Source organism: Paramisgurnus dabryanus, chromosome 13 (assembly GCF_030506205.2).
Source record: "Paramisgurnus dabryanus chromosome 13, PD_genome_1.1, whole genome shotgun sequence".
NCBI classification, from domain to species: Eukaryota; Metazoa; Chordata; class Actinopteri; order Cypriniformes; family Cobitidae; genus Paramisgurnus; species Paramisgurnus dabryanus.
In genome coordinates this window covers 16,087,722-16,110,221 of record NC_133349.1, presented here as the reverse complement: position 1 = coordinate 16,110,221, position 22,500 = coordinate 16,087,722, and the positions used below count along the sequence as shown (strand labels likewise).

The 22,500-nt window shown below is 37.2% G+C and overlaps 4 protein-coding genes across 4 annotated transcripts; 3 read left to right on the top strand and 1 right to left on the bottom strand.

Annotated features, from left to right (window-relative positions):
- The first annotated feature begins 15 nt into the window (after window positions 1-15).
- On the top strand, window positions 16-9,345 carry nmt2 (N-myristoyltransferase 2). The gene is made up of 12 exons (XM_065245490.2): window positions 16-223; window positions 996-1,113; window positions 1,212-1,356; window positions 2,563-2,681; window positions 2,764-2,855; window positions 3,204-3,320; window positions 3,408-3,578; window positions 3,695-3,803; window positions 3,906-4,076; window positions 4,167-4,334; window positions 4,511-4,648; window positions 7,162-9,345. Exons 1-12 carry the CDS (start codon window positions 111-113, stop codon window positions 7,180-7,182), a joined length of 1,482 nt encoding a protein of 493 aa, XP_065101562.1. The 5' UTR covers window positions 16-110; the 3' UTR covers window positions 7,183-9,345.
- Window positions 9,335-10,514, bottom strand: rpp38 (ribonuclease P/MRP 38 subunit). Its single transcript, XM_065298137.1, has 2 exons — window positions 10,373-10,514; window positions 9,335-10,276 (listed from the first exon to the last, which is right to left on the bottom strand). The coding sequence occupies exon 2, from the start codon at window positions 10,268-10,270 to the stop codon at window positions 9,452-9,454; it is 819 nt and encodes a 272-aa protein (XP_065154209.1). The 5' UTR covers window positions 10,271-10,276; window positions 10,373-10,514; the 3' UTR covers window positions 9,335-9,451.
- Window positions 10,515-11,336: 822 nt separating this feature from the next.
- On the top strand, window positions 11,337-12,819 carry acbd7 (acyl-CoA binding domain containing 7). Its single transcript, XM_065298138.2, has 4 exons — window positions 11,337-11,480; window positions 12,024-12,141; window positions 12,244-12,306; window positions 12,453-12,819. Exons 1-4 carry the CDS (start codon window positions 11,469-11,471, stop codon window positions 12,524-12,526), a joined length of 267 nt encoding a protein of 88 aa, XP_065154210.1. The 5' UTR covers window positions 11,337-11,468; the 3' UTR covers window positions 12,527-12,819.
- Window positions 12,820-13,634: 815 nt separating this feature from the next.
- crot (carnitine O-octanoyltransferase) lies at window positions 13,635-22,397 on the top strand. Its single transcript, XM_065245489.2, has 17 exons — window positions 13,635-13,791; window positions 14,050-14,172; window positions 14,399-14,523; window positions 14,632-14,813; window positions 16,401-16,525; window positions 16,617-16,725; window positions 16,813-16,906; window positions 17,886-18,011; window positions 18,142-18,243; window positions 18,370-18,453; window positions 18,555-18,662; window positions 18,794-18,924; window positions 18,999-19,122; window positions 19,202-19,280; window positions 19,374-19,467; window positions 19,572-19,691; window positions 20,333-22,397. The coding sequence occupies exons 2-17, from the start codon at window positions 14,058-14,060 to the stop codon at window positions 20,451-20,453; spliced, it is 1,839 nt and encodes a 612-aa protein (XP_065101561.2). The 5' UTR covers window positions 13,635-13,791; window positions 14,050-14,057; the 3' UTR covers window positions 20,454-22,397.
- The last annotated feature ends 103 nt before the right edge of the window (window positions 22,398-22,500 follow it).

Genomic DNA, 22,500 nt, shown 5'->3' with positions numbered 1-22,500 from the left:
TCGCAAAATCTGCTCGAGCCGGTTGTTAGTGGAAATTATCGGTAGACGGTGCTGTTTTCGTGGATTTCATTGAGCGCTGTTTGTCGTGAGGATTTGCAGTAGATTCATCCATGATGGCGGAGGACAGCGAGTCCGCGGCCAGCCAGCAGAGCCTGGAGCTGGACGACCAGGACACCTGCGGCATCGATGGAGACAACGAGGAGGAGAACGAGTACATGCAGGGGTGAGTGCAAGAAGGCACGCGGGAAACCATGCGCGACAGCTCGCCGTCGTCGATTAAATGCTCGCGAGATGTAAACAAACGGTTAGCTTAGCAACCAGGTTATCACGAGGCGAAATGTGTGCATTTTAAAATAACCTGCTATTGGACTAGCTTGTTTTATGTTTATATATATGATTAAAATCGTTTAGACAAGTGTGGATGTTAAGCAGTGGGTTGGGTTGTATCAATAAAAATAGTTAGCCGTAGCTACCTTTATGCCAATGTGGATGCTTCATGAGTTCAGCAGTCAACTAAGTATTTTCAAATAAGTGTCTCGGTTGTTTTAAATCTATTTCGTGACATTTAGCGGTTTCAAAGTATCCACCAATGTCCCGTTTAGATGATTAAATAGCAAGCATGTGTCTTCCTCGTCATGAACAATACAAACACGCTTGTTCCTCTTTATGAGCGGAGCAGCATTGCAGTCAAGCATCTTTAACGCCGTGGATCAGGATGATGTCGCTTTTTAAGGGATGCAGGAATAACAGATCCGCTGTTGTTAGGCAGACCAGTCCCATAAAGTTGGATCTGCTTCTGTGAACAGACAGACAGACACTAGCTTTATAGGTTTCATGGTGCAGTCACCGCCCCGGCCATTGTTATCTGATCAGTCAGTGCACTGGACAGCCTCATGTTTTACATGTCTTTGACTTGGAAGTGATTTCCATGTATGATTGTAAGCATATGGAGTCGGGTACGTGTAATAGATCAAAGGTGCTGTGATTTTGTTAAGGAGTCCTGGTGGAGATCTCGGTGCAAAGAAGAAGAAAAAGAAACAGAAGAGGAAGAAGGAGAAGCCAAGCTCAGGAGGAACCAAGTCTGATTCTGCCTCTGATTCTCAGGAGATAAAGGTTACTACCTTGAAATCTATTTAAAGATTGTATATAATTCCATAGATTTGTTTCAAACTGTTTAGGCCATAACTGATTTGCTTCTGTTCTTGTCTTAGAACCCTGCCATCCCCATGCAGAAACTGCAGGACATTCAGAGAGCTATGGAGCTCCTGTCCACTTGTCAAGGTCCAGCCAAAAACATAGACGAGGCCACAAAGCACAAGTACCAGTTCTGGGACACTCAGCCTGTGCCCAAACTTAGTGAGTTATGCATTTCTGCTCCTATACAACAATCAGCAACTTGTAAGCAGCTTGGCAATCTGCACAGTCAGAATTTGGAAGGTTGTGTATAATTTCATTCATCCAACAGTGTTGCATTCAGCAAACAAACACAAACTCAGTGTGGATTAAATCAGTCGCAGCTGGTGGGGAAGTACTAATGAGAAGCTCGGATGCAAAAGCTGCTAAACGCCACCTCTGTCAAAAATTTGACAATGAATGCTTTCGGCACGTATTATACGTTCATCAAATACCTTCACTTTAAATACTCTTAATCACGGCCTCAGGCCATTTAGAAATACCGCTTTGTTGGCAGAATCTGCTAAACGCAAGTGCACATAAGAAGAATTATATGAACAATGGCAAGTGAAACGACCATGAATTACATTCAAACAACTCGTGTCCCTTGTGAGTACTCGAGTCTTATTACAACCTGAATGTGGCAGTCACACATGGAGGATCACAGCGCCCCTTGATGTGTGGTTCAGTTTCTTATTTGCAATGTTTGCATCTTTAGTAGGGCCGTCAAAGGATTAATCGCATACAAAATAAAAGTTTGTGTTTGCATAATATATTATTGTTTGTAATTATTATTTATATATAAATTTGTATGTATGTATGTATGTATGTATGTATGTATGTATGTATGTATGTACTTTAGAAACATCAACATGCATATATGCATGTGTTTGTATTTATATATGCAAAATAATTACACACAGTGCACACACACACATGCAAAAACAAACTTTTTGTATTCAATTAATCGCGATTAATCTTTTGACAGCCCTAATCTTTAGTGATTTTGCCACTGTTTACTATGAAAAAGTAAAAATGTGTAAAATATTAATGAAATGACTAAAGTGGCATTTTTGAAAAAAAGGCATTTCAATTTTTGACTAATAAGAGCCTGATAAAAAAATGCTTTTTCAGAAGCACTTAGAGGGTTTTGCATTTTTACTTCGTAAATGTGTACCACAATCCCATTTTTTGGCCATTTGCTGCACAGTCCAAGTTCATTTTAGAGCTCACCAAATGGTCATATAAAGCAGTATGGCTTTCAGAAGGCTGGACAAAATGTATTGATTGAAAGCCCAATGACGAAAAAAAAATGAAATGTTTCTCCACACACCAATAAAATCAATAGACTTCACAATCATGCTACACAAATTCCCTGTTTCATTGCAGATGAGGTGGTGACAACTCATGGGCCAATTGAACCAGATAAAGAAAATATCAGACAAGAGCCATATTCCCTCCCACAGGGATTTATGTGGGACACATTGGACCTCAGCAATGCCGAAGTGGTATGTACAGTATATACATATATGAAGTACGGTGACAATATGAAGAAAAAATTTTTTTAAATTCTCTCGTTCTGTTTTGTAGCTAAAAGAGCTGTACACTTTGCTGAATGAAAATTATGTTGAAGATGATGACAACATGTTTAGATTTGACTATTCTCCCAACTTTCTGAAATGGTAAGTTAACAGGTTAAATGAAATGATTACTTGTTGGTAATTAATTATAGCCTTATTCAAGAAAACTATCTCCTATGTGTGTCTATTCATGCTTAACACGCCACAAGGCTTTACAATTCATCATTTCTTATCTGCAAATTCTGAAAAGCTGCCATTTTTAATAAAAGTTTTAGGTATTTATAATCTTCCAAATACCAATACAACACCTTTAGCAGCATTACATTTGCTTACCGCATGCAATTTAAATGCATGACAGTTTTGAGGCCCATCACTTCAAAGCAACCCTCTTATCTTCTTTTCTGTATATCCTATTTATACCCTATTGTCTTTACTATTTTTCATTGTAAGGGCGTTACGTCCTCCGGGTTGGCTGCCCCATTGGCACTGTGGTGTCAGGGTTTCCTCCAATAAAAAGCTTGTTGGGTTCATCAGTGCCATTCCTGCTGACATCCACATCTATGACACGTGAGTTTAAGCCACATCACATCAGCCTGGGAATGTTACATCCTCATCCATCCCTCACTGTATCACTTTTCTTTTCTGCATTCTAAGGTTGAAGAAGATGGTGGAAATAAACTTCTTGTGTGTGCATAAGAAATTACGCTCAAAGCGTGTCGCTCCGGTGTTGATCCGAGAGATCACGCGGCGGGTCAATTTAGAAGGAATTTTCCAGGCTGTGTACACTGCCGGTGTTGTGCTGCCCAAACCCGTGTCCACATGCAGGTACCGAATCTGAGCGATATATCATCATTAATATACAGATGCGATCTCATTTGCCTGTTTAGTTGTAGAAGCATTTTGTCAAAGTCTTGAACCTTTTAGCTTGTGTATCTTTGCAGGTACTGGCATCGCTCTCTTAACCCCAGAAAACTTGTAGAGGTAAAGTTTTCCCACCTCAGCAGAAACATGACACTACAGCGAACAATGAAACTCTACAGATTACCTGATGTAAGCCTCTTTGTTACTTTATTATGTATGTTTACATGAAAAGTTGTATTTGAGCTACTGTATAGTCAGTCACTGGTTTTATCCATCTTATTCTTCACGTAGAGTACTCGTACTCCTGGTTTGAGGGTGATGTTAGAGGGAGATGTGAAGAAGGTGACGGCACTGCTGCAGAAACACCTGAGCAAGTTTCACCTGAGACCTGTTATGGGTGAAGAGGAGGTGAAGCATTGGTTCCTACCACAGGAGAACATCATTGACACTTTTGTAGTGGAGGTACATGCTGAGAAAAGTCCTACAAATATGTGATTACTTATTTATGATTTAATTGTGTGATTAACTTCATGTCTTTATACGTATTCAAAGGGATCTGGTGGGCTGCTAACAGACTTTATCAGTTTCTACACTCTGCCATCTACGGTGATGCATCATCCTCTGCACAAAAGCCTCAAGGCCGCTTATTCCTTTTACAATGTCCATACAGAGACGCCGCTCATAGACCTGATGAACGACGCTCTCATCCTAGCCAAACTGGTACAATCACTGCACAACACATCAGACTGGGATGATCCATTAGCATTAGTCACAATAAATGAGCTTGGATTAATTCTTCATGGATAATAGTATATTAATAATGAATTGATGTTAGATCAGCATTATCATGTATTCATATTCATTTTCTTTCTTGGGGGGATGTTTCCGAACAACAGAAAGGTTTCGATGTTTTTAATGCACTGGATCTAATGGACAATAAGACTTTCTTGGAAAAGCTCAAGTTTGGGATTGGAGATGGTAACCTGCAGTATTATCTGTATAACTGGAAATGTCCCCCTATGGACCCAGAAAAAGTAAGTTTAAATATTTTTACTTCCCCCTAATTTTTTCTAACACAATACTTGTTTCATCGTGTTTGGTGGTTAAAGGTGGGGTGCATGATTTTTGGAACACTTTGGAAAAGGGAGTCGGGCCGAGTACCAAAACACTCTTGTAAGGGGTGTGTCTACTAGCCAACATCATTGCCTGGGTTGTGTATGTGTGGGGTGGGTCTATCAAAAGGTTTTAGATTTTATTGGGATAGGGGTGTGTTTGTGTAGGTGATTTTAAATGTCAATATTGGCTTTCAGAGATCATGTACCCCGCATTTAAGGATATTATGGTATGAAAGGTCTGTAACATACTCTTAAATTGCTAGGATGACTTCGCAAACTACATTGTTAATGATGTGTTTTATTGATTAGTGTTCTCTATTATCTTAAAACTAGTGCTGTGACGGATCGCAGTTGATCCGTAAAGATCACGACCTGAGGTTCGGCTTGTATGCGATTTGCGGATTAAAGGCGCAAAAGAGGATGTTTTTCGCCGACTGAGAATCCAAAAACGGTTACTGAGTTTTTTAAATGAGCGCATGCGTAAGAACAGCCTCCCTCCTTCACAGCTCATTTCTAGGGAACGCCTTCCAAAACTCGTGCACGAATATTTGAACACGAGTGTTTGTTTAACACCGGCATATGCTGTGTCGCGTGACTCGCGTCAGTGGGTTCATTGTGTGAAATGATGATAATAAACAAATAAGACGTTAAAATGTTAGATCGGTCTACGCTACTCCCATTTCAACTAGCATGATGTAGCAGACTGGTCACTGCCTTACAACTACAGTACAAGAACAACGTCAATATACTTGAATAACAGTACAACAATAATTATTCCACAAAGAAAGAATAATCACTGTTACCTGTCGGGAAGAATTTTGCAAACTGCGCGTCTGTCTTGACACCTCTCTGTTCCTTCATTGCTCTCCAGCGTTGAAATGTTTCTCCAATAATGACTCTGTTTACATTACGTTCTTCTGACAATTTTCTCCTATTCCCAGCGGCTTAAAAAAGTCTTTCTTTTGCGTCCTCCTTTGAGTTTCTTCTCTACCGTGGTGCAAATTCGAGGAGGAAAGCAGGATCGACAATGAAAACAAAATGAAACTTAAGACGGAGTTCATGCGCTATGCGCATGCGTCGCCTGTGTTTAGTTACTGGAGCGCGCACGTCTCTCACAAGGATCGTAATGGCAGTGATTGACAAGCCAGAGGGCCAATCGCTTATGCGATGACCGCATGAGCAATTGGCTGATGTTTTTAAGGCCCTATCTTGTGCACAGATGACTTATATTAATAATATTACTTTCAGTGCACCTAATAAATAGTCTTTTTTCATTTAGTAAAGACAGTTTCAAGTAATATTGCAAAAATGTATTAAACAAACATCCTCTTTTCCACCTTTAATATGCTAATTAAACTAGGGAAAGTTTATCATTTGCATGTATTTCTAAGGCTTGCAAATGTTAACACTCAAGTGATTTAAAACAATTTGACCGCAAAAAGACGCTAAAGTGAGTTTGCAAATGCGGTTAAATGTGTCCGGTCCAGCTCCAACCAGAGGTAACTTAATCATCCCTTCATAGATCAGAACTTTTTGTGTGTAAACTATAGAGAGAGTTGCGCTTCTGTGTCTCATACTGCAGTCCATAAACATACATTTGCTGAATAGAGCAATAAAAAAACAACTCAACGTTTTTATGTGAATTGACTGTTTGTGCTGCATCTTCTTCCCGAAGCGCTGTTTGGAATTCGCCCTCCACCTGTGTGTGTGTACGCGTTTAAGTGCCCTCAGTAGTTCATATACGGAGAGACGCATTTCAAAAAGTAATCCAACATAAAATCTTTCTGTTCTTGACAGGGCACATACACACAAAATGATCTCCACAGTATTCTTTTTCTAATAAAAACATTTGTTTATGTCTTAAGTGAATTATAGAGTCAGAAAAAAGTCTGTGCTTATTTGGTCTTAAACAGACAGTAACCTCAATTAACCTACTTAAGTCTGTGTCATTTATGTTAATCAAACAACCCAAGACAAAGAGAAAATCACTTCAGTGGCTATAAAAAAAATAATAATAATATTTAATTCAAGTACAATAAAGACAGTGTTATTATTCATTTAATTTGATTTCTGTACCTAATGCTAATTTTAGACCTTACTTATTGTGCAACTTTGTTCTTTTTTATAAAAGTTTGTAAATTCTTTATTTGTTATTAGATTTTTCCCACCCTTTTTTTTTTTGCTGATCCGAAAAATGATCCGATCCGTGCCTCAAAAACCGTAATGTGATCTGAACTATGAGTTTTGTGATCCGTCACAGCCCTTATCAAAACCGGTGTAAAGTAGCCTTACAGAAATGACCTATTAAACAAGTTGGTAGTCACATGCAAGGTGGATTTAGCATTGATCTACCATACAATAAATAAAATACACTGTCCGTCAGTCAACAATGGTAATTTCAGTGTTTTAATTCAATTCCTTATCCTTTCCAGGTTGGCCTTGTTTTACAGTAACTGGCTGCTTCGCTTTGGATGCAGACTGACTTAAAGGTTCATCTCAGAATTTTTGACTTGGACTTAATCTATATAAAGAGGAAAAACTGACATCCATTCAAAGTGAATGAGTTGTGATGTGCAGCTCTCTTAGGTCTTGTTCCGGTTATCGAGGGTGTCTCCCTCTTTTCTCTTTGTCTTTGACTCTCTCTTTCAGAGAATGTGAGAAACATTATCAACGTCAAACACATCCACAAGCTGTATACAAATGTATTTCCCTGAACATCCAAACTGTATCCTCTCACAGACATATGTTTGATCTCATATGTTTTGTTTTTGTTCATTTGTTTTGTATTATGAAGGTGCGTTGATAAATTTGTGTGAGTTAGCAAGCTGTACATTTAATGCCAGATATTTATTACGTATTGTGTGGTTTACAATGGACCAGGACGGGGAGTTGAAATCCAAAGTCTTTTTTATGGAGCTGCCTTTGAAGTCGTATGCCGTTTGGAGTTCCTGCTGTCTGTGTGAAAGCAAGTTTATGTTACATGTGTGGAAGAATGTACTGCGTTTTGAAGCACATCATCAACGTGTTTATAAAGGGCCGGAAAGCTCTGAGGTGCATTTTTAAGATTTTTGCTGAAGAAAATGTTTTGTGTGTAGAATTTTGAATGTGAATTCATTTCAATTTCCTTTCATGAAGACATTGTTACACATTACACAGCCCATTTCATTTTTTTATTATTTAGTGCTTTTAAATTATTATTTTAGAACAACAATTCTGACATTTAGAATTGTATTTAAGTTACATGTTTCTCTTATTTCTTGGTTTTCTTTATTCTTTCAGTATTCTTTGCAGAGACCATAACCTCATTCGATGGTTCGTTTGCTATAAAGCCCTGGTGATTTTCCTGTATTTAAGCACAAGGAGATAAGAACAATCGTCTATGTTGTTATTTTGTTAAAATTGGCAATGCAGCCATAACACTTGCTTGCTGTTCAGTTGGCTGTCTGTTACAATCACTGTTAGGGTGAAGCATATTGACATGTGAATAGGGCTGTGACGGTGGCAAATTTTTACCATCGCGGTGGAACCATCAACAACAACCGCCGGTGTTGCGGTGGTGGGGTCCATGGGGGGGGTTAGGGTGGATTAAATGGTGAAAGAAAATAACATTTCACTAAATGCGCGCGACTTTAACCTGGTAAAAATTTTATTTCACAACAAAAGACAAACGTGATGTGTATGTATTTCACTGTCACTGGAGACCAAAAGAAACGAACGCAGACGCACAACACAGTGACATGGCTAAACTCCAACGTGCTGAGTTATGCTAAAATCCACCAGTTTGGTGGAAACGCCATATGGTAATGTAGTGGAGATTTGTGTATTAACATAAAACAATGTTATAAATTTGTATCTTAGGCTATAAATTACTGTACAACTTTTGTTATTATTATTTCACGTGTACAAAAAACTGCAATTTTTACTTATTATTTTGTTTAATCATTCACCTGATATGTGACGTCACACAACCGCCGGTGGCACTTCACCACTGCGGTGGCAATGCACCACCGCGGTGGTGCGGTGGTCATGACAACTGTGCCACCCCTACATGTGAACAATTTTTATTATATTAGCAAAAAATGATTTTGTGTTACTACAGCTTGTCTCGGTTTGCTTTTATGTATTTAAATCAACAATATGCTTTTAAATAAGAGCACGTCCGAACATGCTAAAAAGAAAGGTACTCTTCTCAGATGTCCCACATTTTAACTTTATTTCAATCTGTGGTTTATTCTGTAACATCCAGGGCACTTTGTAAATGTCAGTTTGAGTAAGTTTTTCTAAAGCTTGCTGTATGAAATGAGCATGATCTCATTTTTGTCAATCCATAAACCCAGAACTGGGCTTTAGTGAGAACACCCAGAGTACTTGCCTTATTTAAGAGAGTTTTTTTTTTTTTTTTTGAAATGTCAAATGTGTAGTTTTAAATGATCAGCTTTCTCTTTCTGAAACAGTATTTTTATTGGATTCCATTGCAGGTTGTTTAAAGAACTGATATGGGAATAAGTACCAGCACCATGACAAATCACCCAAATATCTTAATTGTCAAAAATATACATCAAGGTATACCAGCATGGATATTTGACTGAATAAAAGCATCTACAATTTAAATTTAATTGGAGTCTTTTTACTCTGTAAACTATTAAAAAAGAAAACTTGGCCACCTGTCTACAACACTGCATACATTAAACAAGTTGGCTGTCTTAAACTCTGACACTTGGATCATTTTTGCTTTCCTTTCTTTTTTGGTTTCCTAATTTTCGTGGGATTAGGGATGATTTTCTTTACTTTCAGAGGCTGAAGGACTGGAGGAGATGCCTCGCTGGCTTCACCCAATATCTCTTCCAGTTTTCTCTTTTGCCCCCTTGCTGTCTCTGTTTGTTCCTCCTCGGCTTGTCCTTTTATTTCTACCGCTTCGGGGGTTAAATCGGTCGTAACCCAAGCCACGTTGAGCGGCGGCACGACGGCTGTGATGGATCCGACCACATCTGCGAACTTCTGGGCGTCGCGTTTGAACCCCAGCGCCAACACGCACTTGAGACCCATAAGACCCGAGAGGCTCTCGCTCAACCGGGGTACCTGGCAGGCGGGAACCGATCTAGTTTTACTCAACGGAATTAAATGATTTGTCATGTGTGAGGGCACGGCCGAGTTACATACAAGTACCAAACTCAGCTCATTCCTCTCCAAGCCCCTGGTGACCTCATTGATGCCAATGGCAAGCTGTTTCCTCGCCTCCTTGTCGGTCCAGCTCGGTTCGGCTGGCTTTGATGGGGCTTCAGGGTCTGGCTTGTGCTCTTCAGTGGGTGTTGATGCCTTTTTATTTGATTTCCTTCTGTTTCCCCAATCACGAAACGTATTCACTCGTTTCTTCTGAAGATTGACAGCAGTTATTTTGTCTTTGAGTGTGTTCAGAATAAAATGCTTGTGTTCTTTGTCCAGTGGGCTCCAGTGAAGGGTGTATGGATTATTCAAAGAGGTTTTCACTGGTAGGGGCTTCTTCTTTTCCTTCTTCGATGCTCCCTTCCCCGGGTTAGACATCCTTTACTGCAAAACCGAGCATTAGTCTTAAACTCAATTAAGAATGCAGAATATTAAAACTGTTGTATATGGGCAAAATATATAAACAATAGTTAAACAAACCTTTGTTTTGTCAACTTAGTAACACTGTTTTATATATTTAAATTCCACAGCGTGTGCACTGTCTCTGTGCGCAGACATGTTGTTTTCGAAGTACTTCTTCTGCAGCTTATCAGTGATTTTTTGGAGCTTCCTAAATTGCATACTGCCATCTAGAGGTTGGATGTGTTTTGTCGCTTTATGCAGATTTGCACCAGTATGCTTGTTCGACGTCATGCGGCTCCGCAAGAACCGACAGGTGGATGACGTCAAAGTTTCGCGAGAGCTATTTGAAAGCAGACTCCTCCGTGTGATACTCGCGGTACTTTGACGTCATCCGCCTGTCGGTTCTTGCGGCTAACAAGCCTTTCTGAAGTGAGGGAGTTTTATCAGCTGTTTTAAAGCCATACAATAGTTCACCAAAACATGAAAATTATCATTAAAGTCACGAAATTATTATTATTATAATTGAATCATTAAAGTAATTCAAATTACTATTGTGTATTTACTACAAAGGTAACAGTAAAACACAAGAGTCATTTAAATTACTTAAATAATGAATGGATAAAACATGGGATTTTAATCAAAATGTTGATTTTGTGTTCAACCTAAAAATGAGGTCATACACCTCGGGTGTCTTGAGGGTGAGAAATTTATGAGAGAATGTTCATGCTTTTATATTTTGTCTTCCTAGGTTAAACCTGCAACATGGGCACCTGCCAATAGTATTAAATATATGGTAGGTACACAGAGGCGATGTACATGAAGGGCCAAAGTCACCAGAAAAATAACCCACACTCTGTCTGTCTTTATGTGTATATGTATGTCTGTCTTTCTATCTGTGTGTCTGTGTATCTGAGTAGGCTATCTGTTTTGATGCAAATAGTTGGTGTCAGCATCCGTTTTGCATTTTATTACGCAGAGTTTAGCCATAGAAAATGAAACGAGCACTGTTCAATGGGTCGCTTTAGAATTAACTCCCCCTCGGACGCTCTCAACCAATCAGCGTTCACCTTCATAGTCGCTTGCAGAGGCTCGGTGCAGTATCATTATAGGCTGCAGCATCAGTCGATCTCTACTGTACGCTCCTCTCCCAGCGACAAAACACTCATCAAGGAAAATGACTTTGCAGGTATTGAAAGTCAGAATGTTCGTGTTACTTTACGTTCCTTATGTTTGCTTTGAGTTGCAAATTATGCATGGTTTAAAAGCCCTTTGGATATTCCTTTAGGTCAGCAGCTGGATAAATGTAAGGATTTAAAGATTACGAGAAAAATATCTCGACGTGTGTAGCGCTGTATTATAGCCTATTACGAGGTGTCATATTAAATTATATATTATATTACGCAAACGTTTATTATTTTGCTCGTATGCACAGGTGCATATTGCTTGTTCATTATCGAGCGCGTGCTTTCATCTGCAGTTTCTAGTGAATACGTTACGTCCATCACATTGCGCTAGTAAAGTTTAACACTCGATATACTATTTGCCCACAAACATTATTTCTTATTAAATACTTTCTTAGAGTTAAGACTGTGAGGGTGCAGTTTAATTTACAAAGAATAAAATAATCTGATGTAAGCACCTGCGTATTAGACAGCAATATAGGATTGTTGAAACTTGTTTTAAATGTTTATTTGTATCAGTGGATTGTATGTATTGTTTTTGTTTGTAGGCGGAATTTGATCAATATGCAGAAAATGTAAAGAAAGTAAAGTCCAGACCAAAAGACCAGGAATTGCTGGATTTGTATGGCCTCTACAAGCAAGCTATTGTTGGGGACAATAATATTGGTAATTGGTATAGACGGTGGTGTAGACTGGTAACTCATCATCAAAGCTTTATATGTAGATCAACAGTAATTGTTGCAAATATGTGTGTTTTGTCCAATGCAGATAAACCAGGATTGACAGATTTGAAAGGGAAAGCCAAATGGGAAGCATGGAATTCAAGGAAAGGTAAAAAGAAATACTCTAGAAAAATAAATATTGGTATTACCTCATATACATTTTTACTATATGTATGTATGTGTGTATGACCTGGCACTAACACTTCTTGAGCGTTTTTGTGAGTAACATATCTCACTCTTACTTGTTATCTGCAGGTATGTCGAATGAAGATGCCATGAGTGCCTACATTTCCCTGGCTAAGGAAACCATTGAAAAATATGGGATGTGATGAAGAAAAACACCTTAGTTTAAAGTAGAAATAGATTTCAAATGAAAAAACAGCAAGAAGATATTATGAATTTTACCTATTAATTAAATTAAGATCTTAATAATTTCTGTATAATTTCACCCTAAGTAATTTAAAATAACAGACTCAAAATAATTATCTTGGTTTCTTACTTATACCCCTTAATACAACAAGTCAGTGCCAGTCATGTGTGACCTAAATATATGAGCATGTAATTTGTTTTAAATGGTTGTACTTTATAAAGGGAGTCATTAAATAAAAAGATAATAAATCAGTGTTATGTTGTCCTCTTTTGTATATATTGTACTGTATACAACTATACATACAAAATATCAATTTTTGCATTGAGTTTTGGTTCATTTGTATTACACTGAGTTCTCAGACTTAAGCACCTTCAATTGCTCCCATTGCACACAAAGACTTTCTTTGTCCCTTTAGCATAGGCATTGAACTGTAGTCATCACAACCGCCTTTGGATTGGATGCATGCAGAATAAAAGATGTGGAAGTCTTGCCAATACTTTTAACAGTGCTGGAAATAGAAGAAGGCCCTAGAGTGAATAAAAATAGGAGTGTTGCATTTGCAACAGAGATGTAGTATCTGGTATATGAATAACCAAAGTCAAGGTAATTTATTAAAAAAATGTTAGAAGGGTTTACTATACATAAGCCTTTAAAAATTGCCCTGCTAAAAAAACAATAGACACCATCACAGAAATTCTAGTGGTTTTATTGGGAATTTTATTGATTCTAATAGAATATGGCCCAAAAACCACTATTGGGATTTTAATGGAAACCATTAGAATTTTCTTTAATGGCTTTATTGTTTTTTCAGCAGGGTGATCTGTATTGATGGAAGTGAGAGTCGAATGCTTATATTTGGACCACACTAATTTGTAGATAACCTTAAGGCTAACATATAAATTATACCAAAAGTTATTTTTAAAACAAAAATTGTGGTTTTATCAAGACTTTAAATCCGTTGTGGGCTATGTGCTGTTCTCGTTAATTTGGGGGCTGTAAAACTTTTATTTTGAAATACGTTCAAGTAGGCGGTCATGTTTATTGAGTCATCTTTATTGTTTTTGACTTCACGTTCTGTAATTGGGGCAAAGGTAATGGCAACGGTTCTCGAGCTGGCGTGAATTCACACAACTACGTTGCAACAAAATATCAACATTCTCCGTTTCACCCGAACAATTTGATAGCTGTCTTTGGATGGTCATATATTGCAGCTCTTTCGTTAAAGTAAGTCCCTTTGTTAATATTAGTTATGTTTGCAGCAATTTAAGCGAGCCCAGGATCTGTTTTTGTATTTATAGTTGTTCCGGTTTGTACTTATTTATATGCCATCTGAAGTTATAATGTGTTGGCATAGCGCGTTCGCATAATGAAATCCTGGGAATCTTACAACGTCAGCTGCACGTCTCTAGGTGGAGTAAACACGCACAGATTATGCAGAGGGTTGTTTATAACTGATCTAAGTGGCACGCTTTCTGGTTTTAGGTGAAATAATGGATAACCAGATTTTCGAGTCCACCGCTGAACGGACGTTTCAGTATCAGGACAGTCTGCCCTCTTTACCGGTGCCTTCTCTACAGGGCACCCTGAACAAATACCTGGATGCAGGTGAGAGGTCAACAACGTTATATAACAGTCAGCCTGCATTGCAGGGTATCGTGTGTCTTAAATGGGAATGAGAGGGAAGTTAATACATTCATGGTCAATCTAATGACTAATGACTTCCTTTCCCTATAGCATATTTAGTGTTTTAAAGTCACAAAGAAATCATTGTTTACGAAAATATTGCAGCAATTAGCAAATGAGACTTTAAAGTTGTTTAATATTTCTACAGTAAGACCCTTTGCATCTGAAGAGGAGTTTCAAGCCACAACGGATTCTGTGAAGCGCTTTGAGAAAGGCATCGGACAACTTCTTCACCAGAAACTTCTGCAGAGAGCCAAATCCAGACGCAACTGGGTGATTCAAATGAATCATAAATCTTTACATACCTCTGAACAGCTGTAATTTGATGTATAATGACTTGGGTTTAAAGTTTGTATGAATGTGGTATATTTTCTTTCGTAGCTTGAGGATTGGTGGCTGGACTCGGCATATCTAGAGTTGCGCTTTCCCTCTCAGCTGAATGTGAATTTTGCGGGTCCCACAGCGTACCTAGAGCACTGCTGGCCTGCACGTGAGGGCACCCAGTTGGAGAGGGCCAGTATGGTTTTGTGGATCACCCTCCAGTTCTGGGATCTTCTTCGCACGTACGTAGTTTCTTTTATAAACACAAAGCAGACTTGACTAGAACTGAAGGGTGTGACATTGATTAACATGGCATGATGTAATTGTGTTGTCATCAGCCATTTGCTTCAGGGCAGAGGGTTTACACTGGTTGTGTGTTTAGCATTTTGAATTAAAAAAATTTCACTTAATCTCAAACACTGAAATTTTTAAAATTGCAGTGAGATTTGCATGGATGAAAATTTTCATTTTGCAAGCATAAAATGTGATTTACCAACCTAACACATGAAACAAACACTATAGGCCCAATGTTGTAATAGTATTAGCATGTGTGCCAAATACAGTAGAGTGCCTAATTTATTTAAAACCAATTAATTTATAAGTACATTAATTATTTGTTTTTGTCAGGATTGAAAGGGATAATTCAACCAAAAAAATTAAAATTCTGTCTTCATTTACTTACTGTCAAGTTGTTACAAACCTGTATAAATGTCTTTGTTCTTTGTTTATAAGGGTTTTTGAGCACCATTGACTTCCATAGTTTTTTTCTTTCCGTCTTTTGCTAATAAATTTAAACAGATTTGCAACAACTTTAAGAGTGATTAAATAATTTCAGACATCATTTTCATATTAGGGTGAACCAGGGGCGTCAGTTTGTGTTGAAAAGTGGTGGGGATGAAAAAACATTACATTACTTAGTATTTTTGACTTGTTTTCAGTAGAAATATCCAGTAAAAGAAAGAAAGATCCAGTAAAAAAAATATCTTAAATTAAGATGCTTTGTCTTCATGAGCAAAATGACCCAATAAAATAAGTCTAGTTTTTAGACCAAAAATATCAAATTTAAGTGATTTTGTGCATAAAACAAGGAAAAAAATCTTCCAATTGGGTAAGCAAAAAAATCTTGAAAACTAAATTCAAGAAAAATTCAGATTTTCAGATTTTTTGCTTGTTTTATGCTCAAGATCACTTAAATTTGATATTTTTGGTCTAAAAACGACTTAATTTATTCTAATTTAAGAATGTTTTAGATATTTTTACTGAAAACAAGACAAAAGTACTAGGATTTTTTTTTTCTTTTTCTTACTCATTATTTTTGTTTTGTTTTCAGTAGAAATATCTAAAAATTCTTAAATCAAGATATTTTCTTGATGAGCAAAATGACGGAAGAAAATACGTCCTGTTAAAACAAGCGAAATTCATCTGCTAATGGGGTGAGAAATTTTTGCTTAAATTAAGTGTTTAAGAAAAAAGAAATCTTATAAAAATATTTTTTTCTCACCCCATTGGCAGAAATTTTTTCTTGTTTTAATCACAAATTAACTTAAATTATATATATATTTTTTTGTCTAAAAACAGGCTTATTTTCTTAGGTCATTTTGCTCATCAAGAAAAAGCATCTTAATTTAAGAATTTTTAGATATTTCTACTGAAAGCAAGACAAAAATAGCAGTGAAAGTCGCACAGGTATTGCTTGTTTTTTCAGAACATTTTAACCAAATGCATTCAAAAAGTGCTGGGGACATGTCCCCAGCGTCCCCAGTGTAAATGACACCTATGGGGTGAACTATCCCTTTAAAAGTTGTTTATTTGCTGTTATTGTTATTTAGGGAGAAGCTAGCCATTCACAAAGCAGGAAATGTGCCCTTTGACATGGATCAATTTCGCATGCTCTTCTGCACCTGCAAGGTGCCTGGAATCAATAAGGACACAATCCTTAACTTTTTCAAAACAGGTGAAGCCTTGCAATATCCATACGCATTCTCAATTTGCATGTTTTCTCTGTGTTTATTTTTTATAGCATGTGTGGTCTCTGTGTGTTGTAGAGAGTGAAGGACCGTGTCCTTCTCATATGGTAGTGATGTGTCGTGGGAGGCTCTTCACGTTTGATGCCCTCTGTGATGGTCGTATCCTCACTCCCCCAGAGCTGTTGAGGTATTGATTTCTACTTTAAATTTTATAGTTCCTTTGTTGGTCTCAATGCATGTCTTCATTCAAAGTTGATGTTTTTGTTTCCTTTAGGCAGCTCAGGTACATAAAAGAATCTTGTGATAATGAGCCAGAAGGAGATGGAGTGGGTGCCCTGACCACAGAGGAAAGGACCACCTGGGCCAAAGTAAGAGCCACGCCCCCACTGGAGCACGACAACCAATCACAGTGCCTCAAATGGTGGAATAGATTTAATATATTAAAACTTTCACATTAAAGGTCACAAATATTACAGTTCATTGCCACCAGCAGTTATTAAAGGGACACTCCACTTAAAAAATATGCTCATTTTCCAGCTCCCCTAGAGTTAAACATTTGATTTTTACCGTTTTGGAACCCATTCTGCTGATCTCCAGGTCTGGCAGTACCACTTTAGCATAGTTTAGCATAATCCATTGAATCTGATTAGACCATTAGCATCGCGCAAAAAAAAACCCAAAGACTTTCGATATTTTTCCTATTTAAAACTTGACTCTTCTGTAGTTACATCGTGTACTAAGACTGACGGAAAATTAAAAGTTGCGATCTTCTAGGCAGATATGGCTATGAACTATACTCTCATTCTAGCGTAATAATCAAGGACTTTCTGATGTAACATGGCTGCAGCAGGCGTAGGGATATTATGCACTGCCTGAAAATAGTCCCCTTGGTTACTTTCAATAGGAGAGGACTATTTTCAGGCACTGCATAATATCTTTGCGCCTCCTGCAGCCATGTTACAGCAGCAAAGTCCTTGATTATTATGCCAGAATGAGAATATAGTTCCTAGCCACATTTGCCTAGAAAATTGCAACTTTTAATTTTTTGTCGGTCTTAGTAAACGATGTAACTACAGAAGAGTCAAGTTTTAAATAGGAAAAATATAGAAACTCTTTAGTTATTTTTTAGCCTGATGCTAAGGGTCTAATCAGATTAAGTGGATTATGCTAAGGTATGCTAAAAATGGTACCGCCAGACCCGGAGATCAGCTGAATGGATTCCAAAACTGTAAAAATCAAATGTTTAACTCTAGGTCAGCTGGAAAATAAGCATATTTTCAAAAAAAGTGGAGTGTCCCTTTTATGTGTTTTATTGAAATGGCATTCTTTAATTTCAATTTTTTTCAGGCACGGGATCATCTGATCTCCATTGATCCTGCAAATAAAACCATATTGGAGACTATTCAGAGTTCCCTGTTTGTACTTACCCTAGATGATGCCAGATCTTATTCTACCCCTGAAAACTACTCAAAGGTCTAGCACATACATTTTTTTTTATAAGTTACTCAGACAAACAGAACATCTTGCATGTCAAGTCTATGAGAGTAGGTACTGTATATGTTATAAACATGCTTTATTTTTCTCTCTTTTTACTGTGCAACAGCTGACCCAGCTATCATTGACCGGTGACCCCACAATCCGCTGGGGTGATAAATCTTACAATCTACTCTCCTTCGCTGATGGCACCTTTGGTTCAAACTGTGATGTAAATGCATTAGTAGATTATTTCCTCATTTAATGTTTATACAATGATGTCATGGACTAAATAAAAAATTACGATTAGGAGAGGTGATGTTTATTTAAATGGTGACTGTTTCTATTTGTCCGTTAGCATGCTCCCTATGATGCAATGGTTTTGGTGTCTCATGGCTACTACATAGACCAAAAACTGAAAGCCAATGGTGGAGTGTGGAAGGTAAGGAGTTGAGTACGTTGTTCATGTTAACTTTTGTGTGTTTTAATGTGCATATACTGTATTAGTGAGTTTCTGTGAGATTAACATTCTGTGGCTCATAGGGTTCAGAGGTCGTGCGTGACCTGCATGTGCCAGAGGAACTCATATTTACTGTGGATGAAAGAGTGAGAAGAGACATCAGTCTGGCTAAAGAACAGTACAACAAAAGTGTGAGTAACACAAATTACGTTTTCATTATGATAGATCATTATGGGTACTTCTGTTATGCCTCTCACAATTAAGTCAACATCATAAAACAAAGGGTTAATTCATTCACTTTAATGTATGCATGTATTTACAGGCCCAGGACGTACAAGTTGTCTCTTATGCTTTTACTTCATTTGGAAAAGCAGCCATTAAGAAGAGAAAACTTCACCCGGACACATTTGTCCAGCTTGCCCTGCAGTTGACATACTACAGGGTGCATGGAAAGTGAGTGTCTTCTGTTTTAAATAAGTCTGAATAGTTTGAGAACAACCTTAGGCCATTATCCTTTTTTCTTTTAGGCCTGGAAGTTGTTATGAAACGGCCACCACGAGACGCTTCTATCATGGCCGCACAGAGACCATGAGGCCCTGTACTGTGGAGGCCGTGCACTGGTGCAGAACTATGCTCAACCCTGCCGCCACTGTATGTGTTTTGTATCCACAGCACGTAATGAAGAGAAAGTTCACTCATTAATGTTTTCATTTCTGGTTATTTTACGCAGACTGAAGAGAAAAGGAAAGCTCTATATGAAGCTGCCAACAAACACAACAAACTAATGGGAGAGGCACAGAATGGAAAAGGTTAGTTTGTGTCATTGTGGTAATATTTACGTGATAAATTAAGTATTAAATAAACTTCATATGTAGTTTAATAATGATCTTTGCTTATTTCAGGTTTTGACAGACATCTCCTAGGCTTGTACCTAGTAGCTAAGGAGGAGGGTCTTCCTTTGCCTGACCTGTACTCAGATCCGCTCTATGCTAAAAGGTTAAACTTCACATTTGTTCCTTTCACATATGCATTAATTCCAAATAACGTATTGTTTTTAAGTACGATATAATTTAAGGGCCTAATAATGTCTTTGTCTCCAGTGGAGGAGGGGGAAATTTTGTGCTGTCTACGAGTCTTGTGGGCTACACTACTGGGCTTGGGGCAGTTGCACCCATGGTGCACCATGGATATGGATTTTTCTACCGTATCCGTGATGACAGGTTTGTCTGTTTCCGTAGTTCTTTGTATTTGGGCACGTGTACTGTGTAAGTGTACTTTAAAGGGCACATATTATGCAAACTCATAAATAGAAATAAGTGTGTGTTGGCGGTGTGTGAGAACACAACAACCCTATAATAAAAAAATCCATCCTCTCCTTTTTTTAATCCCCATTGAACCACAGACATGCTGTTTTGATTATTTTGTTAATGTGATGTCACAAACAAAGCCCTGCCCTCAGCCACTGACTGACTGTAATTTTACCTAAAAGCTTTTTCTTAATGTGTTTGTTAGCACGTTTTGCCGTTAATGCACCCAAATATATTATTGTCTTAGATTGTATTCACAGGAATCCAATCTATTTTTAACCAAGATTTTAAAGGTACAGGCGCTTTTTTTCTCCCACCCAAATAGAGGCATTTTTTACATGCTATAACACATGATCTGTAGTTTGGAGCTGAAATTTCATTCTAGGCAGAATTATATTGAGACATTTTGTAAAAAAGGACATAATATGCGCCCTTTAAACCAGAGTTCGGTTCTTTGGTATCTGAAACAGTTCTTATTTTATTTATTTATTTATTTATTTATTTACTTTGCTAGTATATGGCATGTAATTTACATTCCTCTCATCCTGATTTAGGATTGTTGCGTCCTGTACCGCTTGGAAATCCAATCCAGAGACGGATGCTGAGAACTTTTTTCAGAACCTTACCACGTCTTTCCATGACATCATGCACGTCACTACTCTCTCCCAACTGTGAAGCAAAGCATCTTGGGAAGTATGAAACTTACCTCACTGCTTTAGATATGACGTTCAACTAAACTTATTATACATGGTTTAGATCTTTCAGGTATTACCTTCCTTTTGGCTGACTAATTTGCTATTAACAGGATATGGCTAGATTTGACGGGATTGACTTGCTTTCTATGTACTGTTAATAATATGTAGACTCTTGACAATTCTGTATAAATGTGGATACAGGTAACAGACTTAAGAGACGATTTCCAGAAATAATCTGCAATAGTTTTATAACAGCAGGAGCTTTAAACTGTCATGTGCCTTCAGTTAGTTATTTCTTATGATTAGGGATCGGTCTAAGCGATTAACATTTCTATCCTAACATATTTCCACATTTCCCTGTATGGCAATTTCCCATACAGGGTTTAGATTAATCCAGGATGTAGTTTTTACAAACAAACCTTACAGAAAACAATACTGGTGTGCATCTCGAGACCAAACAATGGGACTGATATATTTTAAGATACGTCAGTACAAGGTGTTTTTAAATTAAGGGAGCTCAAAAAGAATTTTATTCTGGGACTAGGATAAGCCCCGTCTGGGAAAATGCCTCTTAATAGTTTTGCCTTCCATTATCTAGTGACCTTTAAAAATGTGTGATGTCAGGAATCAAATGCTCAAGCATCATAATTCTACTGGATGTTAATGCAATGTGAATTGATTTTAAGATTAGCCCTCACGTTTGGAACTCGAACCTGGCCCTTATTCCAATTCTGTACCACTTAAAGTCCCAAACCGGGATGTTAAATCCTGACAATTTGATCTTCTCAAGTTGTTTCTTAACAGATATACTGTTTGACCTTACCTCACATTGTTAATGCACAAATCAATGCAATAGAGCAAAAAACAACAACAATGCAAATATATGTAATTCCTTAATTTTTTCAATTTCATGATTGTCATACATTTGCATAAGAATGATTCTCATTCTCACAATGTGGGTTTTCTCATTTTAAGGCATAATGCACTAGAGGGTCTTTCTTGAACCAATAGAGTAAATTAATGTTTTTTTTATATTGTAGATACCTGCCAATGAGCAAAAAATTATATTTTGTTACCGTTTTTTTAAACTTTTCTGTAGATTAACCAACCAAATAAGTGTTAGTAAGACTGCACTGTCTTCATTATACTGATACTAACTCTGCTGTATATATTGTAGCTTCTCTTAAAGAGCATGATCTTCTCTTTATGAATGTCATTATGAATGTAATTTGTTTACCACAAAATGTACTCTGCTATTTGCCCATTAATGATCTCAAATATTAAATGCAAGGGTAACACTTTACAATAAGCTTGTATTAGTAAACATTAGTAATGTTAGTTTATGTTAACAGGTTAAATGTCTGATTTTAATAATGTATTATTAAATGCTAAAATTAACATGAATTATGATTAATAAATGCTATAAGTATTATTCATTATTAGTTCCTTTTAGCCAATGCATTAACTAATTGTTAACAAATACAACCTTACTGTAAAGTGTTACCAATGCAAAAATTAAAGCAGAAAAGCACTTACAATGCTGTGAATAAAGAATAGTGAATTATTTAATATAAAGGGCTCAAATCGTGTATTAGTTATTGATTTAATATGCCCAAATCTATAAAATGGTTGAAAATATATTAGTGATAAGGTGTTTTTGTTATAGTAGCAAGTAATGTAATTACACAAAAATGCTTGTTAAATATGTTTATTTTTGTAAACCTGGCAACTTTTGCATTACAGTACATCACACTTTTGCATTACATCACATTGTATTTTTCTCTTAAAGTTTTGCGATTGGACAGTGATCATAAGTTGTTTGGATCTAATTTCATGAGCATCTTTGTTTGAAACCAGAATGTTAAAGGCTTATTGACCCCAGGTGTTAACTTTGTTTTCTGTTCATAAATGTTACAAATCAGTCCACCTTTGTCTTCATTAAAGCTTTCGTTATGAAGCTTTTAATTTAGGTTTGTAAGCATTATGTCATAAAATAAAACGCATTTCATTTTGTCAAAAACTGTCTA

Bases quoted from the DNA above. Each gene is read 5' to 3' on its own strand.
- nmt2 (XM_065245490.2), top strand. From the start codon at position 111: ATGATGGCGGAGGACAGCGAGTCCGCGGCCAGCCAGCAGAGCCTGGAG. The intron at 3,321-3,407 runs GTGAGTTTAAGC...CTGCATTCTAAG, and splicing joins GACATCCACATCTATGACAC to GTTGAAGAAGATGGTGGAAA. The intron at 4,649-7,161 runs GTAAGTTTAAAT...TATCCTTTCCAG, and splicing joins CCCCTATGGACCCAGAAAAA to GTTGGCCTTGTTTTACAGTA.
- rpp38 (XM_065298137.1), bottom strand. From the start codon at position 10,270: ATGTCTAACCCGGGGAAGGGAGCATCGAAGAAGGAAAAGAAGAAGCCC.
- acbd7 (XM_065298138.2), top strand. The intron at 12,142-12,243 runs GTAATTGGTATA...TGTCCAATGCAG, and splicing joins TGTTGGGGACAATAATATTG to ATAAACCAGGATTGACAGAT. The intron at 12,307-12,452 runs GTAAAAAGAAAT...TGTTATCTGCAG, and splicing joins AGCATGGAATTCAAGGAAAG to GTATGTCGAATGAAGATGCC.
- crot (XM_065245489.2), top strand. From the start codon at position 14,058: ATGGATAACCAGATTTTCGAGTCCACCGCTGAACGGACGTTTCAGTAT. The intron at 18,012-18,141 runs GTCTAGCACATA...ACTGTGCAACAG, and splicing joins CCCCTGAAAACTACTCAAAG to CTGACCCAGCTATCATTGAC. The intron at 18,454-18,554 runs GTAAGGAGTTGA...TGTGGCTCATAG, and splicing joins CCAATGGTGGAGTGTGGAAG to GGTTCAGAGGTCGTGCGTGA.